The sequence below is a fragment of the Bubalus bubalis genome, chromosome 24 (genome assembly GCF_019923935.1).
Source record: "Bubalus bubalis isolate 160015118507 breed Murrah chromosome 24, NDDB_SH_1, whole genome shotgun sequence".
Classification (NCBI taxonomy): domain Eukaryota; kingdom Metazoa; phylum Chordata; class Mammalia; order Artiodactyla; family Bovidae; genus Bubalus; species Bubalus bubalis.
In genome coordinates, this window is record NC_059180.1 from 5,575,986 (window position 1) to 5,596,149 (window position 20,164).

At 39.3% G+C, this 20,164-nt stretch overlaps 1 protein-coding gene and 1 pseudogene across 2 annotated transcripts in view; both read left to right on the forward strand.

Annotated features, from left to right (window-relative positions):
• LOC102405595 (cytochrome P450 3A24) overlaps positions 1-20,164 on the forward strand; it is a 47,250-nt gene that overhangs the window by 14,437 nt on the left and 12,649 nt on the right. The window contains exons 5-8 of one of the 2 annotated variants that reach the window (XM_006053608.4): positions 177-290; positions 533-621; positions 5,968-6,116; positions 19,171-19,298. In XM_006053608.4, coding sequence (XP_006053670.2) covers positions 177-290; positions 533-621; positions 5,968-6,116; positions 19,171-19,298 — 480 coding nt within the window. The remainder of the gene's footprint in view (positions 1-176; positions 291-532; positions 622-5,967; positions 6,117-19,170; positions 19,299-20,164) is intronic. The other variant, XM_025274935.3, reaches the window with a different exon arrangement.
• Positions 629-3,559, forward strand: LOC112581778 (annotated as a pseudogene).

The following is a 20,164-nucleotide window of genomic DNA, read 5'->3' on the forward strand; positions in this document are numbered from 1 at the left end:
CACAGAACCTAGATATTCAGGATAAATGTTTATTGTTCATCTAGCATAGGGCCTGGTACTATGTAGATAGTCACTAAAGATTTGTTGAATACATTGTTCCCAAATTATTAACAAATTTTCCACAACTGTTGAGACTTCCAAAACTTAGGTAGGGTTAAATTTGCTTTCAACTCTAGGTTTTTGGTCCAATGGGAATTATGAAAAATGCTGTTTCTGTGGCTGAGGATGAACAATGGAAGAGAATACGGACATTGCTCTCTCCAACCTTCACCAGTGGGAAGCTCAAGGAGGTAAAAGAAGAGGGTTTTCCATGAGCAACTTCAAGAATAAGGTAGAAAATAAATTCTTATCCCTGTCCAAGGAGTGGTGTGCCAAATTTGAGTTTCCTAAAATGGTTTTTATCTTCACATCCTAGAAGAGACATCGTCAGATTCATAATAAAATGTCACTTAAATCTCCATGCCCTTGAAAAGTTCTTCTAAACCTTGAGTCTCCACATTTAACTTCCAGTGCTGTTGTGTTTTGTGTCTAGATGTTCCCTATCATTAGGCAGTATGGAGACGTGTTGGTGAGGAACCTGAGGAAGGAGGCAGAGAAAGGCACGTCCGTCGACATAAAACAGTAAGTAGGGGTGAACCTGCCGGTCCTCTGAGCTCCACTGAGACCCTTGTGTTTTGTGCCTTGGAGCCAAATTCCTACTGTTGAGTTACTCTAGTGACCAGACAGAAGTAGGTGTATGGTGTTACAACTCCGACTGGCCGGCCACGTAAGAATGAATGTTGGCTCATCAAAATATCAGAAGGTATCTTCTGTGTACATGAGCCAGGGTTACCTTATCTGCTTAAGTGTCACCTTGGGTATTCTGGGAGACAAAAATACACAGTTTGGTCTCGAGTCAGGAAGCATGATGCCTCCATCTCTGTTGGTTTTCTCAAGATTGCTTTGGCTATTTATGGTCCTGTATGGTTCCATATAAACTTGAGGATAATTTGTTCTAGTTCTGTGTAAAGTAACACAGGTATTTTGATAGGGATCATGCTAGATCTATAGATTGCTTTGGGTAATATGGACATTTAGGCAATATTAATTGTTCCTATCCATGTACATGTAGTATCTTTCCGTTTTGTGTATCACCTTCAGTTTCCTTCATTGTTTTATAGTTTTCATAGTATAGGTCTTTCACCTCCCTGGTTAAGTTTATTCCTTGGTGTCTTATTCTTTTTAATGTGATTTTAAACAGGATTGTTTTATTATTTTCCCTTTCTGATTGTTCTTTATTACTGTATAGAAAAGAACCCAGATTTCTACAAATTAATCATGTACCTGCCACTTTACTGAATTTATTTATTGTAGATTTTTGGTGGAACTTCAGGGTTGCCTATATAAAATATTGTTTCATCTGCAAATAGTAATAGTTTTACATGTTCCCTTCCAATTAGGATGCCCTTTATTTCTTTTTCTCGTCTGATTCCTGTGGCTAGGACTTCCCATAGTATATTGAATAGAAGGGGAAAGAGTGGGCATCCTTGTCTTGTTCCTGATTTTAGAGAGTACTGGCACAAAAGAGACACATATCAATTGAATAAAATTGATAGGCCCAAAATAAACTCATATACTTAGAGTCAATTAATCTATGATAAAGAAAGCAAGACTATACAATGGAGAAAAGACAGTCTCTTCAATAAGTATACTGGGAAAACTGGACAACTACATGTAAAAGAATGCAAATAGAACATTTTCTCATACCCTATAGAAAAACTAACTCAAAATAGATTAAAGATCTAGGATATGGTTGATGCCGATTGCTGAGGTTTGCCTGAATCCATCATTGCAGCTGCATGTTCAAGAAGTGGCCAGAGGGTTCTGCATGTTGATTCAAGAAGCTACTATGGAGGAAACTGGGCCAGTTTTAGCTTTTCAGGTCTGTTGTCCTGGCTAAAGGAACACCAGGAAAACAGTGATATTGTGAATGAATGTCCAGCATGGCAAGAGAAGATCCATGAAAATGAAGAAGCTATTGCTCTTAGCAGGACAGACAAAACCATTCAACATGTGGAAGTGTTTTGTTATGCATGCCTATGAGGAAATTACATTTTCTGAATATTTAAAAACTCAAAAATTAACCCCCAACCTCCAATATTTTGTTCTGCAGTCAATGGCAATGACATCAGAGACAGGCAGCAGTACCATAGATGGTCTCAAAGCTACTAAGAACTTTCTTCACTCTCTTGGGTGATATGGCAACACTCCATTTTTGTTTCCTTTATATGGTCAGGGAGAACTCCCTCAGTGTTTCTGCAGAATGTGTGCAGTGTTTGGTGGAATCTATTGTCTTCGCCATTCAGTACAGTGCCTTGTTGTGGATAAAGAATCTGGAAAATGTAAAGCAATCATAGATCAGTATGGTCAGAGAATAATCTCTAAGCATTTCCTTGTGGAAGACAGTTATTTGTCTGAGAACACATGTTCACATGTGCAATACAGGCAGATCTCCAGGGCAGTCTTGATTACAGATAGATCTGTTCTCAAAACAGATTCAGATCAACAGATTTCCATTTTAACAGTGCCAGCAGAGGAACCAGGAACTTTTGCTGTTCGAGTCATTGAGTTATGTTCATCAACAATGACATGCATGAAAGGCTCATATTTGGTTCATTTGACTTGTACATCTTCTAAAACAGCAAGAGAAGATTTAGAACCAGTTGTGCAGAAATTGTTTACTCCATATACCGAAACAGAGATAGAAAATGAAGAAATTGAAAAGCCAAGACTTCTATGGGGTCTTTACTTCAATATGAGAGATTCTTCAGATGTCAACAGGAACTCTTATAATGATTTACCATCAAACGTTTATGTCTGCTCTGGCCCAGACTGTGCTTTAGGAAATGATAATGCAGTCAAACAGGCTGAAGCACTTTTCCAACAAATCTGCCCCAACAAAGACTTCTGTCCTCCCCCACCGAATCCTGAAGACATTATCCTTGATGGAGACGGTTTACAACCAGAGGCTTCAGAATCCAGTGCCTTACCAGAGGCCAGCTCAGAGACTCCCAAAGAAAGCTCAAATCTGAGAAACCCAGAGGAGCCCTCTAAATAATGAGTATATACCAAACTGGATACCACACTGTGGAAAATCCTCCTAGCCTGAGAGTCTTCTTGATGGAAGAACTGTTTGAAAAATGTTACAAAACAGCAGCCAGTTAACATGCGGAATTACCAATAAAAACAGTAAAAGATATCCAAAAGGGGATTTTCCTTAAAGAGGACATTCTAAGACCACAAAACACTTTGTAAAGCACATTGACTTGCCTGCTTTAAGATACCAAACCTGTGGAATTAGCAGATAAAAATTATAAAGTGGATTGATTCCCAAAAATACAGCTATGTTTATGAAAGTGATCCTATGCATTATTAATAATTCTGTGGTATTAGGACAGTTTTGCCTGCCACTTTGCTTGAAAGCTACATATTTGGAATTGGCTCACAAATTTCCTTTGATTATTTGAGTTATATTTTCTTTATGGGTGTGAGCATTGTGACACAAATGATGAAAGTATATGTAGATATAGAAAAAAAAAAAAAAATTAAAGTGTTGTAATCCAAGCAGGAGCCTATGTTTGAAATAGAGGTTTGTTTTGTTCTCTATCTTGAGGAGAATTGAAGATACTATATTAAAGTAGGCACTTTTACAAACAAGTCACGAGTCCCTTAGTGTTTTGTTTTGTTTTTTTTTTTAATGTTAATAGTATTTGTATTTGAGTCCTGAACATTCTATGAAGCTCAGTACTACAGAAATGAAAGGAAAGATTTGAATAGGCTCCTTTGGTATTTGGAAATTCTTTCTAGTTGAGTACCTGGAGCACTAACCTGATTGTCTATGGACCTAATTTCATCCTAGCTATGCTGATATAAGGCAAATATGATGATGATATTTGCAAATTGCCTAATATGATGATATTAGGCAAATTGTTTACTTTCTGCACCTCAGTTTCTCCACATGACTACTGTATAAGAATTATTTTGAAGATATATGCAGTGCTATCCTTAGAATGATTTTTCTGGAATAAAAATTTTTTCAGAATTAAAAAAAAAATAGATTAAAGATCTAAATGTAAGTCTAGAAACCATAAAAACATAGAAGAAATAATAGGCAGAATGCTCTTTGACATAAATCATAACAATATGTTTTTGGATTTAACTCTTAAGGCAAAGAAAACAAGAGCAAAAGTAAACAAATGACCTAATTTTTACTTTTATCTAATTGAACTTAAAAGTCTTTTACACGGTGAAGTAAAATATTGATAAGATGAAAAGACAGCCTAATAAATGGATGGGAGAAATAATTTGCAAATGATGTGATGATAAGAGATTAGTATCCAAAATATGTAAATGTCTCATACAACTCAATATCTAAATAACAAACAACCCAGTGAAAAATGGGCAGAAGATCTTAATAGACATTTTTTCAAGGGAAGATATACAGTTGAAAAGATGTTTAACTTTGCAAATCATCAGAGAAATGCATATCAAAATCACAAAATCAGCCAACACCTGTAAGTTTGGGTGAGGATGTGGAGAAAAGGCAACCCTGGTACAAGGTTGGTGGACTGTAAATTGATGCAGACACTGTGGGAAACCATATGGAGGTTTCTCCAAAAGCTTAAAGAGAACTATTGTCTGTGTTCCATCATGTCCCACTCTCTGTGACCCCACAGACTGTAGCCCCCAGACTCCTCTGTCCATGGGATTTCCTAGGCAAGAATACTGGATTGGGTAGCCATTCCCTTCTGCAGGGGATCTTCCTGACCCAGCGATCGAACCCAAATCTCCTGCCTTGCAGGCAGTTTCTTTACCACTGAGCCACCCAGGAAGCTAAGAACTGTCATATGATCCAGCAATTCCACCCTGAGTATACATCCAGTGAAAATGAATACACTAATTTGAAAAGGTACATGCACCCCAGTGTTTATATCAGCTTTATTTACAAAGCCAAGATACGGAAGCAGCATAAGTATCTGTCAGTAGATGAATGCTTAAAGAAGATGTGGCACATGTGTGTACACACGCACCCCCACAAGAAATACTACTGAACCATAAAAAAGAATGACACTGTGCCATTTACAACATGTATGGACCTAGAGGGTATCATGCTTAGTGAAATAAGTTAGAGAACGACAAATGTTGCGTATTATCATTTGTACGTGGAATCTAAAAATAAAATGAATAAATATCAATATAACAAAACAGAAACAGACTCACAGTGTAGAAAACAAAGTGGTGGTTACCAGTGGGAAGTAGGAAGGGGAGTGCAAGATAGGACAGACGATTAAAAGGTACAAATTGCAATGTATAACGTAATTGTGCTACAGGGATAGATTGTACATAACAAGGAATGTATTCAGTATTTAATAATAACTTTAAATGGAGTATTTAAAATCGTCCTTCTATACCTGAAACTAATGTGATATTGTATATCAACTCTGCTTTTGCGCTAAAGGGGAATCAGCTCTGAGCACAATTCTGTGGTGAGGTGAGACCCAGATCAATGTCCCCTTTCTTGACTCCCCAGGAAGAGTGAATTTACTCCCTTTGCTCTGCTCAGACACAGTCCTTATACACCTTTTATTGTCCATAGCCAAAGCTCACTACTGTCCTTTGTCAGATTATGGGTTCTATCCTTCAATGACTGAGCTCCTTGAGTTTGGCAGTGGGGGGTCTAGCTTGCCTTAGTGTCCCCATCTCCCCAGCACAGGGGCAGTTGCATCATTCACACTCATACACACCTCAGGAGTGAGTGATAGTAGCAGACAGTCTTCCATGATCCAGCAGGTGGTTCTGAGAGAGTGTGGCTCTTGACCTGTCTTGCCTGGGCATCTGACTATATATGATTTTCTTGTTGACTGTGTTGGATATGGATAGTCAACTGGTCCCGATTGTAATTGTCTGTGTCTGTCTTTCTCTACTCAGGGTCTTTGGGGCCTACAGCATGGATGTGATTACTAGCACATCATTTGGAGTGAATATTGATTCCCTTGGCAACCCGCAAGATCCCTTTGTGGAGAATGCCAAGAAGCTCTTAAGATTTGATGTCCTTGATCCATTTCTACTTTCAGTAGGTAAGAGTCCTACTACATTTCTTTTTCTGTATTTCTCCCTCCATCCCTTCTTCCCTCTTGTTCTTTCTTCCCCCCTTCCTCCTTCCCTCCCTTCCTTCCTTCTTTTTCACAAGGTTATTGAGATATAATTCAATACCATCAATTCACTGATTTAAAATATACAATACAATGGTTTTTACAACCTAAGTGTCCATGGATGGATAAATGTAGAGGGAAAATGTGGTGTATATACCACCCCCCTACCACCACACACACACACAACAGAATACTATTCAGCCGTGAAATGGAAGGAAATCCTGCCATTTGCAGCAATGTGTCTGGAGCTCAATGGAGGGTATTATGTGCTGGGGTCCAGCCCCGGCTGGATCCAGGGATTCCCTCAGGATGATGGCGTTGGCGATTAAGGCATAGCAAAGGCTGAGAGATTTATTAGATGCTCAATAATAACTGGTTTACACGGGAAATCAATAAAGTTCATGACACCAAACTTGCTCTGACCACGGAGGCCGCAGGAGCCCTCTCGAATAGCAGAAGGTGCCCCACCTTAGGCACCTTCTCGAGTGGGTCTTAGAAGCCCAGGCAAATAAGTGGTCGCAGAGGACCCCTGAGCTCCAAATTATTTTGGCATGAAGGAAGAACAGAAGAGAAAAGGAGGAAAAGGAAACAAGAAAGAATGACACGGGGAGACCAAGCTTCAGTGAGCAAGGCCCGTAGCTTTCTTTTCAACAGGGGCTTTTATACCCTAAGTTGCACATAGAGGATAATAGGAGATGTGAAATCATGCAAAATCAGCAGTCTTTGATCCTTATTGAGACCAGGCTTTCTTTTCTGTAAATTTATCGTATACAAATGGTTTAGGTGATTTACATCATCCTCTGGCCAGAAGGCCTGTTAACATTTTATGACTCTGACAAAGGTTTGTCAACCATAAGACTTATTTTCTCTAAGAGTAATTATTTTAAAGTTTGGCGCCATCCTCCAAAGGTGTTAGATAAAGTTGCATTCCTATAGGGCAAAGGTGCAATGGGTTTACAACAAAGGAAAGAATTTATTACCGTAAGGGTTTAAAGTTGTTAACACCAAGGCCACTAGTTATTTTTTCTACATACCAACTATATTAATTAATACGCTTCCAAGGATACAATACAGGGGATGTGGAAACTTGGCAGCAAGCATTGGCTCAACAATGAAATTTTCTACTAGTTCTATTCTGACAATTTCTAGCTCTCCGCTCTATACTATTTGAATATCTTAAGCTTCCCATGCCTCTCGTGGCTGGGAGACTGTTAACAATCATATGCATAGCTGTAGGAGTCTGGGTAAACCTGTCAGGCAAGTTAGAGAGCCATCTGAGGGGTTTGTGAACTAAAACACTCCTGTCACACCCAGGAACTTTATTAACTGGAGTTGTAAGTTAACTTTTTCAGAGAGAGAGAGATGGTGGTGGGGGACAGCCCCCCGTAAAGTCAGAGGTGTAGGTGAGAGCACAAAGCAGTAAAGCAGGCAGACTGGTTTTGGGGTAGACGCTCAGGCAGGCCCAGAGGGGCACCCCTCGAGTTCTGGCTCGCCTTGCCCTCCAGAACTCTCCCACATAACCTTGTTATGGGTGGGGACTCCCATGCTGGCTCCTGGCAATTATGCTTAGTGAGATAAGTCAGACAGAGAAAGACAAACACTTACATGTTGAATCAAAGGAAGAAATCCAAACTCATAGAAAAATGATGTCAGATTTTTGGTTATCAAAGATAGGGTTTGGGAGATAGAATTGGATGATGGTGGTCAAAAGGTACAAATTTCAGTTATTACTTAAATTAATACTCCTGGTGTAATTTGCTTATAGCTATCCTGTTGTCTCAGCACCACTTATTGAAAAGACTGTTTTGTCTCCATTGAGTGGTTTCGGAAACATTTTCAGTGTTCAGTTGACCATAGGCATGTGGGCATATTTCTGCACTCAAAACTCTGTTCCATGAATCTGTATATCCATCCTTAGGCCAGAACCACTTTGCCTTGGTTAATTTCACTTTATGGTAAGTCTTAAAAGCAGGAAATGTGAGTCTTTATAACTTTATTATTTTTTTCAGGAATGTTTTGTCTTCTCTGAGCCCCTTGCAATTTCATATGAATTTAATCTGAGATAGTCAATTTCTTCAAAGAGGTCAGCTAGAGTCCTGAAAGGAAATGCCATATATCAGTTGATTTGCCATCTTGACAATGTAAATGTTCTGATTCACGATCATGGCATGTTTTTCATTTACTTACATCTTCTTTAATTTAGTTCAACAAGGTTTTGTGCTCTTCAGAGTGTAAATTTTACATCTTTTATTTAATTCCTACTTATTCTATTCTTTTTGATGTTATTATAAATTGAGTGTTTTTTCAATGTGACTTTCAGATTATTTTTTGCAATGTATAGAAATACAATTGATTTTGTATTTTGATCTTGTATCTTGAAACCTGACTGAACATGTTTATTAGTTCTAATAGATTTTTAGTGACTTCCTTAGGATTCACTGTGTACAACATCATGTTATCTGATGATAGAATTTTAGTCTTCATTTCCTATATGGATATATTTTCTTTAATTTTCTTGATTAATTCTTTTGGTTAGAATGTCAGGTATAGTTTTGAGTAGAAGTGGTGAAAAAGGCTTCCTTGTCTTATTCTTAATGTTAGAGAAATCATCCAGTTTTTCACTGCTAAGTATTAGTGTTATCTATGGGTTTACGTTGGAGAAGGCAATGGCACCCCACTCCAATACTCTCACCTGGAAAATCCCATGGATGGAGGAGCCTGGTGGGCTGCAGTCCATGGGGTCGCTAAGAGTAGGACACGACTGAACAAGTTCACTTTCACTTTTCACTTTCATGCATTGGAGAAGGAAATGGCAACCCACTCTAGTGTTCTTGCCTTGAGAATCCCAGGGACAGGGGAGCCTGGTGGGCTGCCGTCTATGGGGTCGCACAGAGTCGGACACAACTGAAGTGACTTAGCAGCAGCATGGGTTTACGTAAGTTGTTAACTATGGGTTTTTCATAGATTCCTTTTATCAGGTTGATGAAAGACCCTTCTGTTCCTGTTTTCTGAGAGTTTTTAAAATCACAAGTGTGTATTGGATTTTTGTCACATGTTTCTTATGCACATATTAGATAATTGTGTGGTCATTGTTTTTTTCTCTGTTGAAATGGCATATTATATAACCTTGCATTCCTGGTATAAAGTGTACTTATATATGATGTATACATCTTTGTATATATTAGTAGGTTCAGTCTGCTAGTATTTCCTTGAGGATTTGTGTATCCATGGTCATAAGATACATTGATCTGTAGTTTTTTTTTCCTCTACTGTCTTACTCTGTTTCTCACACCAAGTTAATACTGATTCTGAAGAATGACTTTCAAAGTATTCTGTCATCTTCTATTTGTTGGATGACTTAGTGAAAAATTGATATTAATTCTTTAATTATTTGAGTAGTATTCAGCATTGAAACCATCTGCGCCTGAGCTTTTCATTGTCAAATTGTGGGTAGTTTCTTGATTATCAGATGAAACTTTGTATTTTTTATAGGCCTATTCACATTGTCTATTTCTTTTTGAGTAGTTTCTGTTTAATATTTTTTCCAATTAATTAATTAATTTTAATTGGAAGATAATTACTTTACAGTATTGTGAGGTTTTTGTCATCCATCAACATGAATTGGCCACGGGTATACATGTGTCCACCCCATACTGAATCCTCCTCCTACACCTCTCCGCACCCTATCTTTTTGGGTTATACCAGAGCACCAGCTTTGGGTGCCCTGATTCATGCATCGAACTTGCACTAGTCATCTATTTTACATATGATAATGCACATGTTTCAGTGCTATTCTCTCAAATCATCCCACCCTTGCCTTCTCCCACTGGGCCCAAAAGTCTCTTCTTTACATCTGTCTCCTTTGCTGCCCTGCAGGTAGAATTGTCAATACCTTCTTTCTAAATTCCATATATATGCATTAATATACAGTATTTTTCTTTTTCTTCCTGACTTATTTCAGTTTGTATAATAGGTTTCAGGATCATCTACCTCATTATAACTGACTTAAATGCATTTCTTTTCATAGTAAGTAATATTCCATTGTGTATATGTACCATAATTTCCTTATCCATTCTTCTGCCAATGGACATCTAGGTTGCTTCCATGTCCTAGCTATTGTAAATAGTGCTGCCATGAACATTGGGGTACATGTGTCTCTTTCAGTTTTGATTTCCTCGGGGTGTATGCCCAGCAGTGGGATTGCTGGGTGGTATCAGCAATGGCCACAGGACTGGAAAAGATCAGTTTTCATTCCAATCCCAAAGAAAGGCAATGCCAAAGAATGCTCAAACTACCGCACAATTGCTCTCATCTCACACGCTAGTAAAGTAATGCTCAAAATTCTCCAAGCCAGGCTTCAGCAATACGTGAACTGTGAACTTCCAGATGTTCAAGCTGGTTTTAGAAAAGGCAGAGGAACCAGAGATCAAATTGCCAACATCCACTGGATCATGGAAAAAGCAAGAGAGTTCCAGAAAAAACATCTATTTCTGCTTTCTTGACTATGCCAAAGCCTTTGACTGTGTGGATCACAATAAACTGTGGAAAATTCTGAAAGAGATGGGAAAACCAGACCACCTGACCTGCCTCTTGAGAAATCTGTATGCAGGTCAGGAAGCAACAGTTAGAATTGGACATGGAACAACAGACTGGTTCCAAATAGGAAAAGGAGTATGTCAAGGCTATATATTGTCACCCTGCTTATTTAACTTCTATGCAGAGTACATCATGAGAAACGCTGGGCTGGAAGAAACACAAGCTGGAATCAAGATTGCTGGGAGAAATATCAATAACCTCAGATATGCAGATGACACCACCCTTATGGCAGAAAGTGAAGAGGAACTAAAAAGCCTCTTGATGAAAGTGAAAGAGGAGAGTGAAAAAGTTGGCTTAAAGCTCAACATTCAGAAAACAAAGATCATGGCATCCGGTCCCATCACTTCATGGGAAATAGATGGGGAAACAGTGGAAAGAGTGTAAGACTTTATTTTGGGGGGCTCCAAAATCACTGCAGATGGTGACTGCAGCCATGAAGTTATGACCAACCTGGATAGCATATTGAAAAGCAGAGACATTACTTTGCCAACAGAGGTTCGTCTAGTCAAGGCTATGGTTTTTCCTGTGGTCATGTATGGATGTGAGAGTTGGACTGTGAAGAAGGCTGAGCGCTGAAGAATTGATGCTTTTGAACTGTGGTGCTGGAGAAGACTCTTGAGAGTCCCTTGGACTGCAAGGAGATCCAACCAGTCCATTCTGAAGGAGATCAGCCCTGGAATTTCTTTGGAAGGACTGATGCTAAAGCTGAAACTCCAATACTTTGGCCACCTCATACGAAGAGTTGACTCATTGGAAAAGACTCTGATGCTGGGAGGGATTAGGGGCAGGAGGGGAAGGGGACAACAGAGGATGAGATGGCTGGATGGCATCACTGACTCGATGGACATGAGTCTAAGTGAACTCTGGGAGTTGGTGATGGACAGGGAGGCCTGATGTGCTGCGATTCGTGGGGTTGCAAAGAGTCAGACACGACTGAGCGACTGAACTGAACTGAACTGATGACAATTCTATTTTCAGTTTTTAAAGGAATCTCCACACTGTTCTCCATAGTGGCTGGACCAGTTTGCATTCCCACCAACAGTTTATGAGAGTTTCCTTTTCTGCACACCCTCTCCAGCTTTATTGTTTGTAGACTTTTTGATAATGGATATTCTGACTGGTGTGAGATGATACCTCATTGTGGTTTTGATTTACAGTTCTCTAATAATGAGTGAAGTTCAACATCCTTTAATGTTTTATTAGCCATCTGTATGTCTTCTTTGGAGAAATGTCTGTTTAGGTCTTTTGCCCAGTTTTTGATTGGGTTCTTCACTTTTCTGATACTGAGCTGCATGAGCTGCTTGTATATTTTGGAGATTAATTATTTGTCAGTTGCTTCATTTGTTTTTATTATATTCTCCCATTCTGAGGGCTGTCTTTTCACCCTCATTATAGCTTCCTTCATTTTGCAAAAGTTTTTAAGTTTAACTGAGTTCCATTTGTTAATTTTTGTTTTTATTTCCATTACTCTTGGAGGCCAGTCATAGAGGATCTTGGAGTGATTTGTGTCAGAGAGTGTTCTGCCTTTGTTTCCTCTACTTATAGTTTCTGGTCTTATATTTAGGCCTTTCATACAGTTTGAGTTTATCTTTGTGTATGGTGTTAGAAAGTGCTCTAGTTTCATTCTTTTACACATAGTGAACCAGTTTTCCCACCATCAATTGTGGAAGAGACTGTCTTTTCTCCATGGTATATTTTTGCCTCTTTTGTCAAAGATAAGTTGTCCATAGGTGCATGGATATTCCTCTGGACTTTCTAATTTGTTCCATTGATCTACATTGATTTCTGTCTTTGTGCCAGTACCATGCTGTCTTGATGACTGTAGCTTTGTAGTATAGTCTTCTCTGGTGGCTTAGACAGGAAAGACTCTGCATATAATGCAGGAGACCTGGGTTCAGTTCCTGGGTTGGGAAGATCCCCTGGGGAAAGAAATGACAACCCACTCCAGTATTCTTGCCTGGAAAATCCCATGGACAGAGAAGCGTAGCAAAACTATACACCATGGGGCCACAAAAAGTTGGACAGGACTGAGCAACTAATACTCTCACCTTCTTTCAGTATAGTCTGAAATCAGGAAGGTTGATTCCTCCAGTTCCATTCTTCTTCCTCAAGATTCCTTTGAAAGCATTTCCTCTAAAATCAGGAACAAGAGAAGGGTCTCTATTTTCACCACTACTGTTCAACATAGTTTTGGAAGTCCTAGCCATAGCAATCAGAGAAGAAAAAGAAATAAAAGGAATCCAGGTTTGAAAAGAAGAAGTAAAATTCACACTGTTTGCAGATGACATGATCCTCTACATACAAAACCCTAAAGATGCCACCAGAAATGAATATAGTAAAGTCCCATGATATAAATTAATTCACAGAAATCCCTTGCATTCCTATATATTAACAATGAAAAATCAGAAAGTGAAATTAAGGAAACAATCCCATTCATCTTGCAACAAAAAAGAATAAAATAGTTAGGAATAAATTTACCTAAAGAAACAAAAGTCCTGTATACAGAAAACTATAAAACACTGATGCTGTTGAACAGATGCTCAACATCACTCATTATCAGAGAAATGGAAATCAAAACCACAATGAGGTATCATCTCACGCCAGTCAGAATGGCTGCTATCCAAAAGTCTACAAGCAATAAATGCTGGAGAGGGTGTGGAGAAAAGGGAACCCTCTTACACTGTTGGTGGGAATGCAAACTAGTACAGCCACTATGGAGAACAGTGTGAAGATTCCTTTAAAAACTGGAAATAGAACTGCCTTATGACCCAGCAATCCCACTGCTGGGCATACACACTGAGGAAACCAGAATTGAAAGAGACACGTGTACCCCAATGTTCATCGCAGCACTGTTTATAATAGCCAGGACATGGAAGCAACCTAGCTGTCCATCAGCAGATGAATGGATAAGAAAGCTGTGGTACATATACACAATGGAGTATTACTCAGCCATTAAAAAGAATACATTTGAATCAGTTCTAATGAGGTGGATGAAACTGGAGCCTATTATACAGAGTGAAGTAAGCCAGAAAGAAAAACACCAATACAGTATACTAACGCATACATATGGAATTTAGAAAGATGGTAACAATAACCCTGTATATGAGACAGCAAAAGAGACACAGATGTATAGAACAGTCTTTTGGACTCTGTGGAGAGGGAGAGGGTGGGATGATTTGGGAGAATGGCATGGAAACATGTATATTATTATATGTGAAACTAATCACCAGCACAGGTTCGATGCATGATACAGGATGCTCGGGGCTGGTGCACTGGGATGACCCAGAGGGATGGGATGGGGAGGGAGGTGGGAGGGGGGTCCAGGATGGGAACACACGTACACCTGTGGTGGATTCATGTCAATGTATGGCAAAACAATACAATATTGTAAAGTAATTAGCCTCCAATTAAAATATATCAATTTATATTAAAAAAATAAAATCAGAGACAGCTAAAGTAAAAAAAAATTTAAAAAACACTGATGAAAGAAATCCAAGATGACACAAATAGAGGGAGAAATATACCATGTTCTTGGATTACAAGAATCAGTATAGTAAAAATGAGTATACTACCCAAAGAATGCTCACACTACTGCACAATTGCACTCATCTCACATGCTAGTAAAGTAATGCTCAAAATTCTCCAAGCCAGGCTTCAGCAATACGTGAACTGTGAACTTCCAGATGTTCAAGCTGGTTTTAGAAAAGGCAGAGGAACCAGAGATCAAATTGCCAACATCCGCTGGATCATGGAAAAAGCAAGAGAGTTCCAGAAAAAACATCTATTTCTGCTTTCTTGACTATGCCAAAGCCTTTGACTGTGTGGATCACAATAAACTGTGGAAAATTCTGAAAGAGATGGGAAAACCAGACCACCTGACCTGCCTCTTGAGAAACCTATATGCAGGTCAGGAAGCAACAGTTAGAATTGGACATGGAACAACAGACTGGTTCCAAATAGGAAAAGGAGTACATCAAGGCTGTGTATTGTCACCCTGCTTATTTAACTTCTATGCAGAGTACATCATGAGAAACGCTGGGCTGGAAGAAACACAAGCTGGAATCAAGATTGCTGGGAGAAATATCAATAACCTCAGATATGCAGATGACACCACCCTTATGGCAGAAAGTGAAGAGGAACTAAAAAGCCTCTTGATGAAAGTGAAAGAGGAGAGTGAAAAAGTTGGCTTAAAGCTCAACATTCAGAAAACAAAGATCATGGCATCCGGTCCCATCACTTCATGGGAAATAGATGGGGAAACAGTGGAAACAGTGTCAGACTTTATTTTGGGGGCTCCAAAATCACTGCAGATGGTGATTGCAGCCATGAAATTAAAAGACGCTTACTAAAAAAATAATAATAAATAAATAATAAAAGATGCTTACTGCTTGGAAGGAAAGTTATAACCAACCTAGATAGCATATTGAAAAGCAGAGACATTACTTTGCCAGCAAAGGTCCATCTAGTCAAGGCTCTGGTTTTTCCAGTGGTCATGCGTGGATGTGCGAGTTGGACTGTGAAGAAAGCTGAGCTCCAAAGAATTGATGCTTTTGAACTGTGGTGTTGGAGAAGACTCTTGAGAGTCCCTTGGACTGCAAGGAGATCCAACCAATCCATTCTAAAGGAGATCAGTCCTGGGTGTTCATTGGAAGGACTGATGCTAAAGCTGAAACTCCAATACTGTGGCCACCTCATGCGAAGAGTTGACTCATTGGAAAAGTCTCTGATGCTGGGAGGGATTGTGGGCAGGAGGAGAAGGGGATGACAGAGGATGAGATGGCTGGATGGCATCACCGACTCGATGGACAAGAGTTTGAGTGAACTCCAGGAGTTGGTGATGGACAGGGAGGCCTGGCATGCTGCAATTCATGGGGTCACAAAGAGTTGGACATGACTGAGCAACTGAACTGAACTGAACTGAACCCAAAGAAATCTATAGATTCAATCAATCCCTATCAAACTACCAATGATATTTTTCACAGAACTGAAACAAATAATTTCACAATTTTTATGGAAACACAAAAGACCCTGAATAGCCAAAGCAATCTTAAGAAAGAAGAATGGATGTGGCCGAATCAACCTTCCTATTTACTAATTTTTAATAGAAAAATTCAGATTGTCTCTTTCTTTTTGAATTAGTTTCTGTACTTCACGTCTCTTAAGGAATTTGTACACATCCTCTAAGTTATCTAATTTATTGGTGAACCTTGTTCCTAGTATTCCTTTATATTCTTCTCACTTTTAATGTCACCAGCAATCTCTCCTCTTTCATTGTATTGCTACATATTTAAGTTTTCTCTCTCTCTCTCTCTTTTTATTTTATTTTATTTTATTTTATTTTTTTTTTGTCAATCTAGCTTAAAAGGGCTTCCCTGATCACTCAGATGGTATAGAATCAGCCTGCAATGCAGGAGACCCTGGTTCAATTCCTGGTTCGGGAAGATCTGCTGGAGAATGGGTTGGGCTACCCAGTCCAGTATTCTTGGGCTTCCCCTGTGGCTCAGCTGGTAAAGAATCTGCCTGCAATGCAGGAGACCTGGGATCGATACCTAAGTTGGGAAGATCCCTTGGAGAAGGGAAAGGCTACCCATTCCAGTATTCTGGCCTGGAGAATTCCATGAACTGTATAGTCCATTGGGTTGCAAAGAGTCAGACAGAACTGAGCAACTTTCACTTCACTAGCTTAAAAGTTCTTTTCAAATAATCAGCTTATGGTTTCATTGAATTTCTCTATTGTTCTTCAGTTCAGTCCCTCAGTCGTGTCTGACTCTTTGCGACCTAATGAATCGCAGCACGCCAGGCATCCCTGTCCATCACCAACTCCCAGAGTTCACTCAAACTCATGTCCATTGAGTCGGTGATGCCATCCAGACATCTCATCCTCTGTCATCCCCTTCTCCTCCTGCCCACAATCCCTCCAAGCATCAGGGTCTTTTCCAATGAGTCAACTCTTCGCATGAGGTGGCCACAGTATTGGAGTTTCAGCTTTAGCATCAGTCCTTCCAATGAACACCCAGGACTGATCTCCTTTAGGATGCACTGGTTGGATCTCCTTGCAGTCCAAGGGACTCTCGAGAGTCTTCTCCAACACCACAGTTCAAAAGCATCAATCTTCGGCGCTCAGCTTACTTCACGGTCCAACTCTCATATCCATCCATAACCATTGGAAAAACCATAGTCTTGACTAGACGGACCTTTGTTGACAAAGTAATATCTCTGCTTTTAATATGCTGTCTAGGTTGGTCATAACCTTCCTTCCAAGCAGTAAGCATCTTTTAATTTCATGGCTGCAATCACCATCTGCAGTGATTTTGGAGCCCCCAAAATAAAGTCTGACACTGTTTCCACTGTTTCCCCATCTATTTCCCATGAAGTGATGGGACCGGATGCCATGATCTTTGTTTTCTGAATGTTGAGCTTTAAGCCAACTTTTTCACTCTCCTCTTTCACTTTCATCAAGAGGCTTTTTAGTTCCTCTTCACTTTCTGCCATAAGGGTGGTGTCATCTGCATATCTGAGGTTATTGATATTTCTCCCAGCAATCTTGATTCCAGCTTGTGTTTCTTCCAGCCCAGCGTTTCTCATGATGTACTCTGCATAGAAGTTAAATAAGCAGGGTGACAATACACAGCCTTGACGTACTCCTTTTCCTATTTGGAACCAGTCTGTTGTTCCATGTCCAATTCTAACTGTTGCTTCCTGACCTGCATATAGGTTTCTCAAGAGGCAGGTCAGGTGGTCTGGTTTTCCCATCTCTTTCAGAATTTTCCACAGTTTATTGTGATCCACACAGTCAAAGGCTTTGGCATAGTCAAGAAAGCAGAAATAGATGTTTTTTCTGGAACTCTCTTGCTTTTTCCATGATCCAGCGGATGTTGGCAATTTGATCTCTGGTTCCTCTGCCTTTTCTAAAACCAGCTTGAACATCTGGAAGTTCACAGTTCACGTATTGCTGAAGCCTGGCTTGGAGAATTTTGAGCATTACTTTACTAGCATGTGAGATGAGTGCAATTGTGTGGTAGTTTGAACATTCTTTGGCATTGCCTTTCTTTGGGATTGGAATGAAAACTGACCTTTTCCAGTCCTGTGGCCACTGCTGAGTTTTCCATATTTGCTTATTGTCTCTATTTCATTAGTTTCTGCTCTTGTCTTTTTTTTTTTTTTACTTTACAATATTGTATTGGTTTTGCCATACATCAACATGCATCTGCCACGGGTGTACACGTGTTCCCCATCCTGAAGCCCCCCCCACCTCCCTCCCCATACCATCCCTCTGGGTCATCCCAGTGCACCAGTGCCAAGCCTTGTTTATCCTGCATCGAACCTGGACTGGCAATTTGTTTCTTATATGATATTATACATGTTTTAATGCCATTCTCCCAAATCATCCCCCCTCCTTCTCCCACAGAGTCCAAAAGACTGTTCTATACATCTGTGTCTCTTTTGCTATCTCGCATACAGAGTTGTCGTTACCATCTTTCTAAATTCCATATGTATGCGTTAGTATACTGTATTGGTGTTTTTCTTTCTGGCTTACTTCACGCTGTATAATAGGCTCCAGTTTCATCCACCTCATTAGAACTGATTCAAATGTATTCTTTTTAATGGCTGAGTAATACTCCATTGTGTATATATACCACAGCTTTCTTATCCATTCATCTTCTTGTCTTTATTACTTTCTTCTTTCGTCTAGATTTAGATTGAGTTTGCTCTTCTTTTTTTCAGTGAGTTAGGGTGGCAAATTAGGTTCATGACTTGAGATCTTTGTTCTTTATAAAAGTAGACATTTATAGCCTTAAACTTTTCCGTGAGCAATGTTTTTCCTATATTCCATTCATTTTGGTAAGTAATAGTTTCATTTTTCTTTATTTCAAAGTAATTCCTGGTTTCATTTTTGATATAGTATACAGTTCATTGGTTATTTAGGAGCATATTGTTTAATTTCCATTATTTGTGATTTTCCCAATTTTTGTTATTGATTTTTAATTTAATTCCATTATGGTTGAAAGGCACATACTGTTTTATTTCTATCTTGAATTGTTGTTTGAAAGAAGTGGTTAATTAGAGTAGCAGACTATTGTGGTTTATCCAAAGAGACTCTAATCAAATAGATAAAAAACTACCAAGTTAAGGAATATAATTCTGTTTCCTTGATCATTCCAAAAGGCAGAAGGGACTACTGATTTCACTACTATAGTGAAGGCCCCATATGTGGACTTGGCCTTGCTCAGTCACTGGCTTGGAAGTCTGAGCAAAGGTCACAGTGGGAGTGATTCTGATATCTTTCTCTGATAGATAGAGCAAATTATACTTCCTGTGTAATTATACTTCCTGTGTAAATTTTGATTTTTTACTGTGCTTTTCTTTTATGTTTTCTCTTCAGCACTCTTTCCATTCCTTATCCCAATCTTTGAAGTATTAAATATCAGCATGTTTCCAAAAAGTGCTGTGAATTTTTTGGCAACATCTGTAAAAAAGATAAAAGAAAGTCGCCTCAAAAATACTCAAAAGGTAAAATCTGGTGGTGGTTACATGAGGGTGTTCACTTTTTGAAAATTTACCTCCACACATATGATTTGTGTACTTCTCTGCAGTTTTAAAAAGATAGGTAGAGAAGTATAGATTTTAGAACTGGGGAGTTATTAATATATCATTGTGGATGTTGGGAAAGAAATAAGAAAATGAGCCAGAGAGTGAAGTTTAAATTTAATAGTAGGAATGCATATTTGTATGTCATTGCATAAGTATTGTTGAGATAAAAGCTTTATCACTTCAATTCAATAAACTGTTAAAGGATAAGAATTAGTTTAAAAGTGATTTTACTGATATTATAATTTCCCCAATGTTATACTGGTAAAGAATCCACTTTGTTTCCAAGACTCCTATTTTATAGATTGTGCAATGGAAAGCCCCATCAGTCAGTTGGTGGAGTGACCTCTGTGTTAAATTGCAGCCCTCTCCTAGTCTGGCATGGGCAGGGGTCTTCTCTGGGCCATGAGGCTGCAAGCTGGTCAACCCACCTTCGCCTCCATGAGGCCTGAGACACAAGCTTGTCTGCAGGTCAGGGGAGCAGAGGGTTTTGTACCCAGGATGTCACTGAAAAGGGTCAAGGCCTTGAAGATGCTTCTATAACAGCTGCCAATGTACTTTGCACCTGTGAGGGGATTAATTTGTGCGGTAATTCATTAGGAATTAAAATTGGAAGGAAAAAAAGGATCCAAGTTATGGACTTTCTCCTGAACAAACAGGTGTGACAGGAGAGACAGCAGGCAACTCTTTGGCAAGGAAGCTGTTTCAAAAGCCAGAGAAACAAAAGATCAGAAGGAGTGAGGACCAAAAAGCGCTGACCTGATGGCAGGTTTCTCTCTGGGAAACGT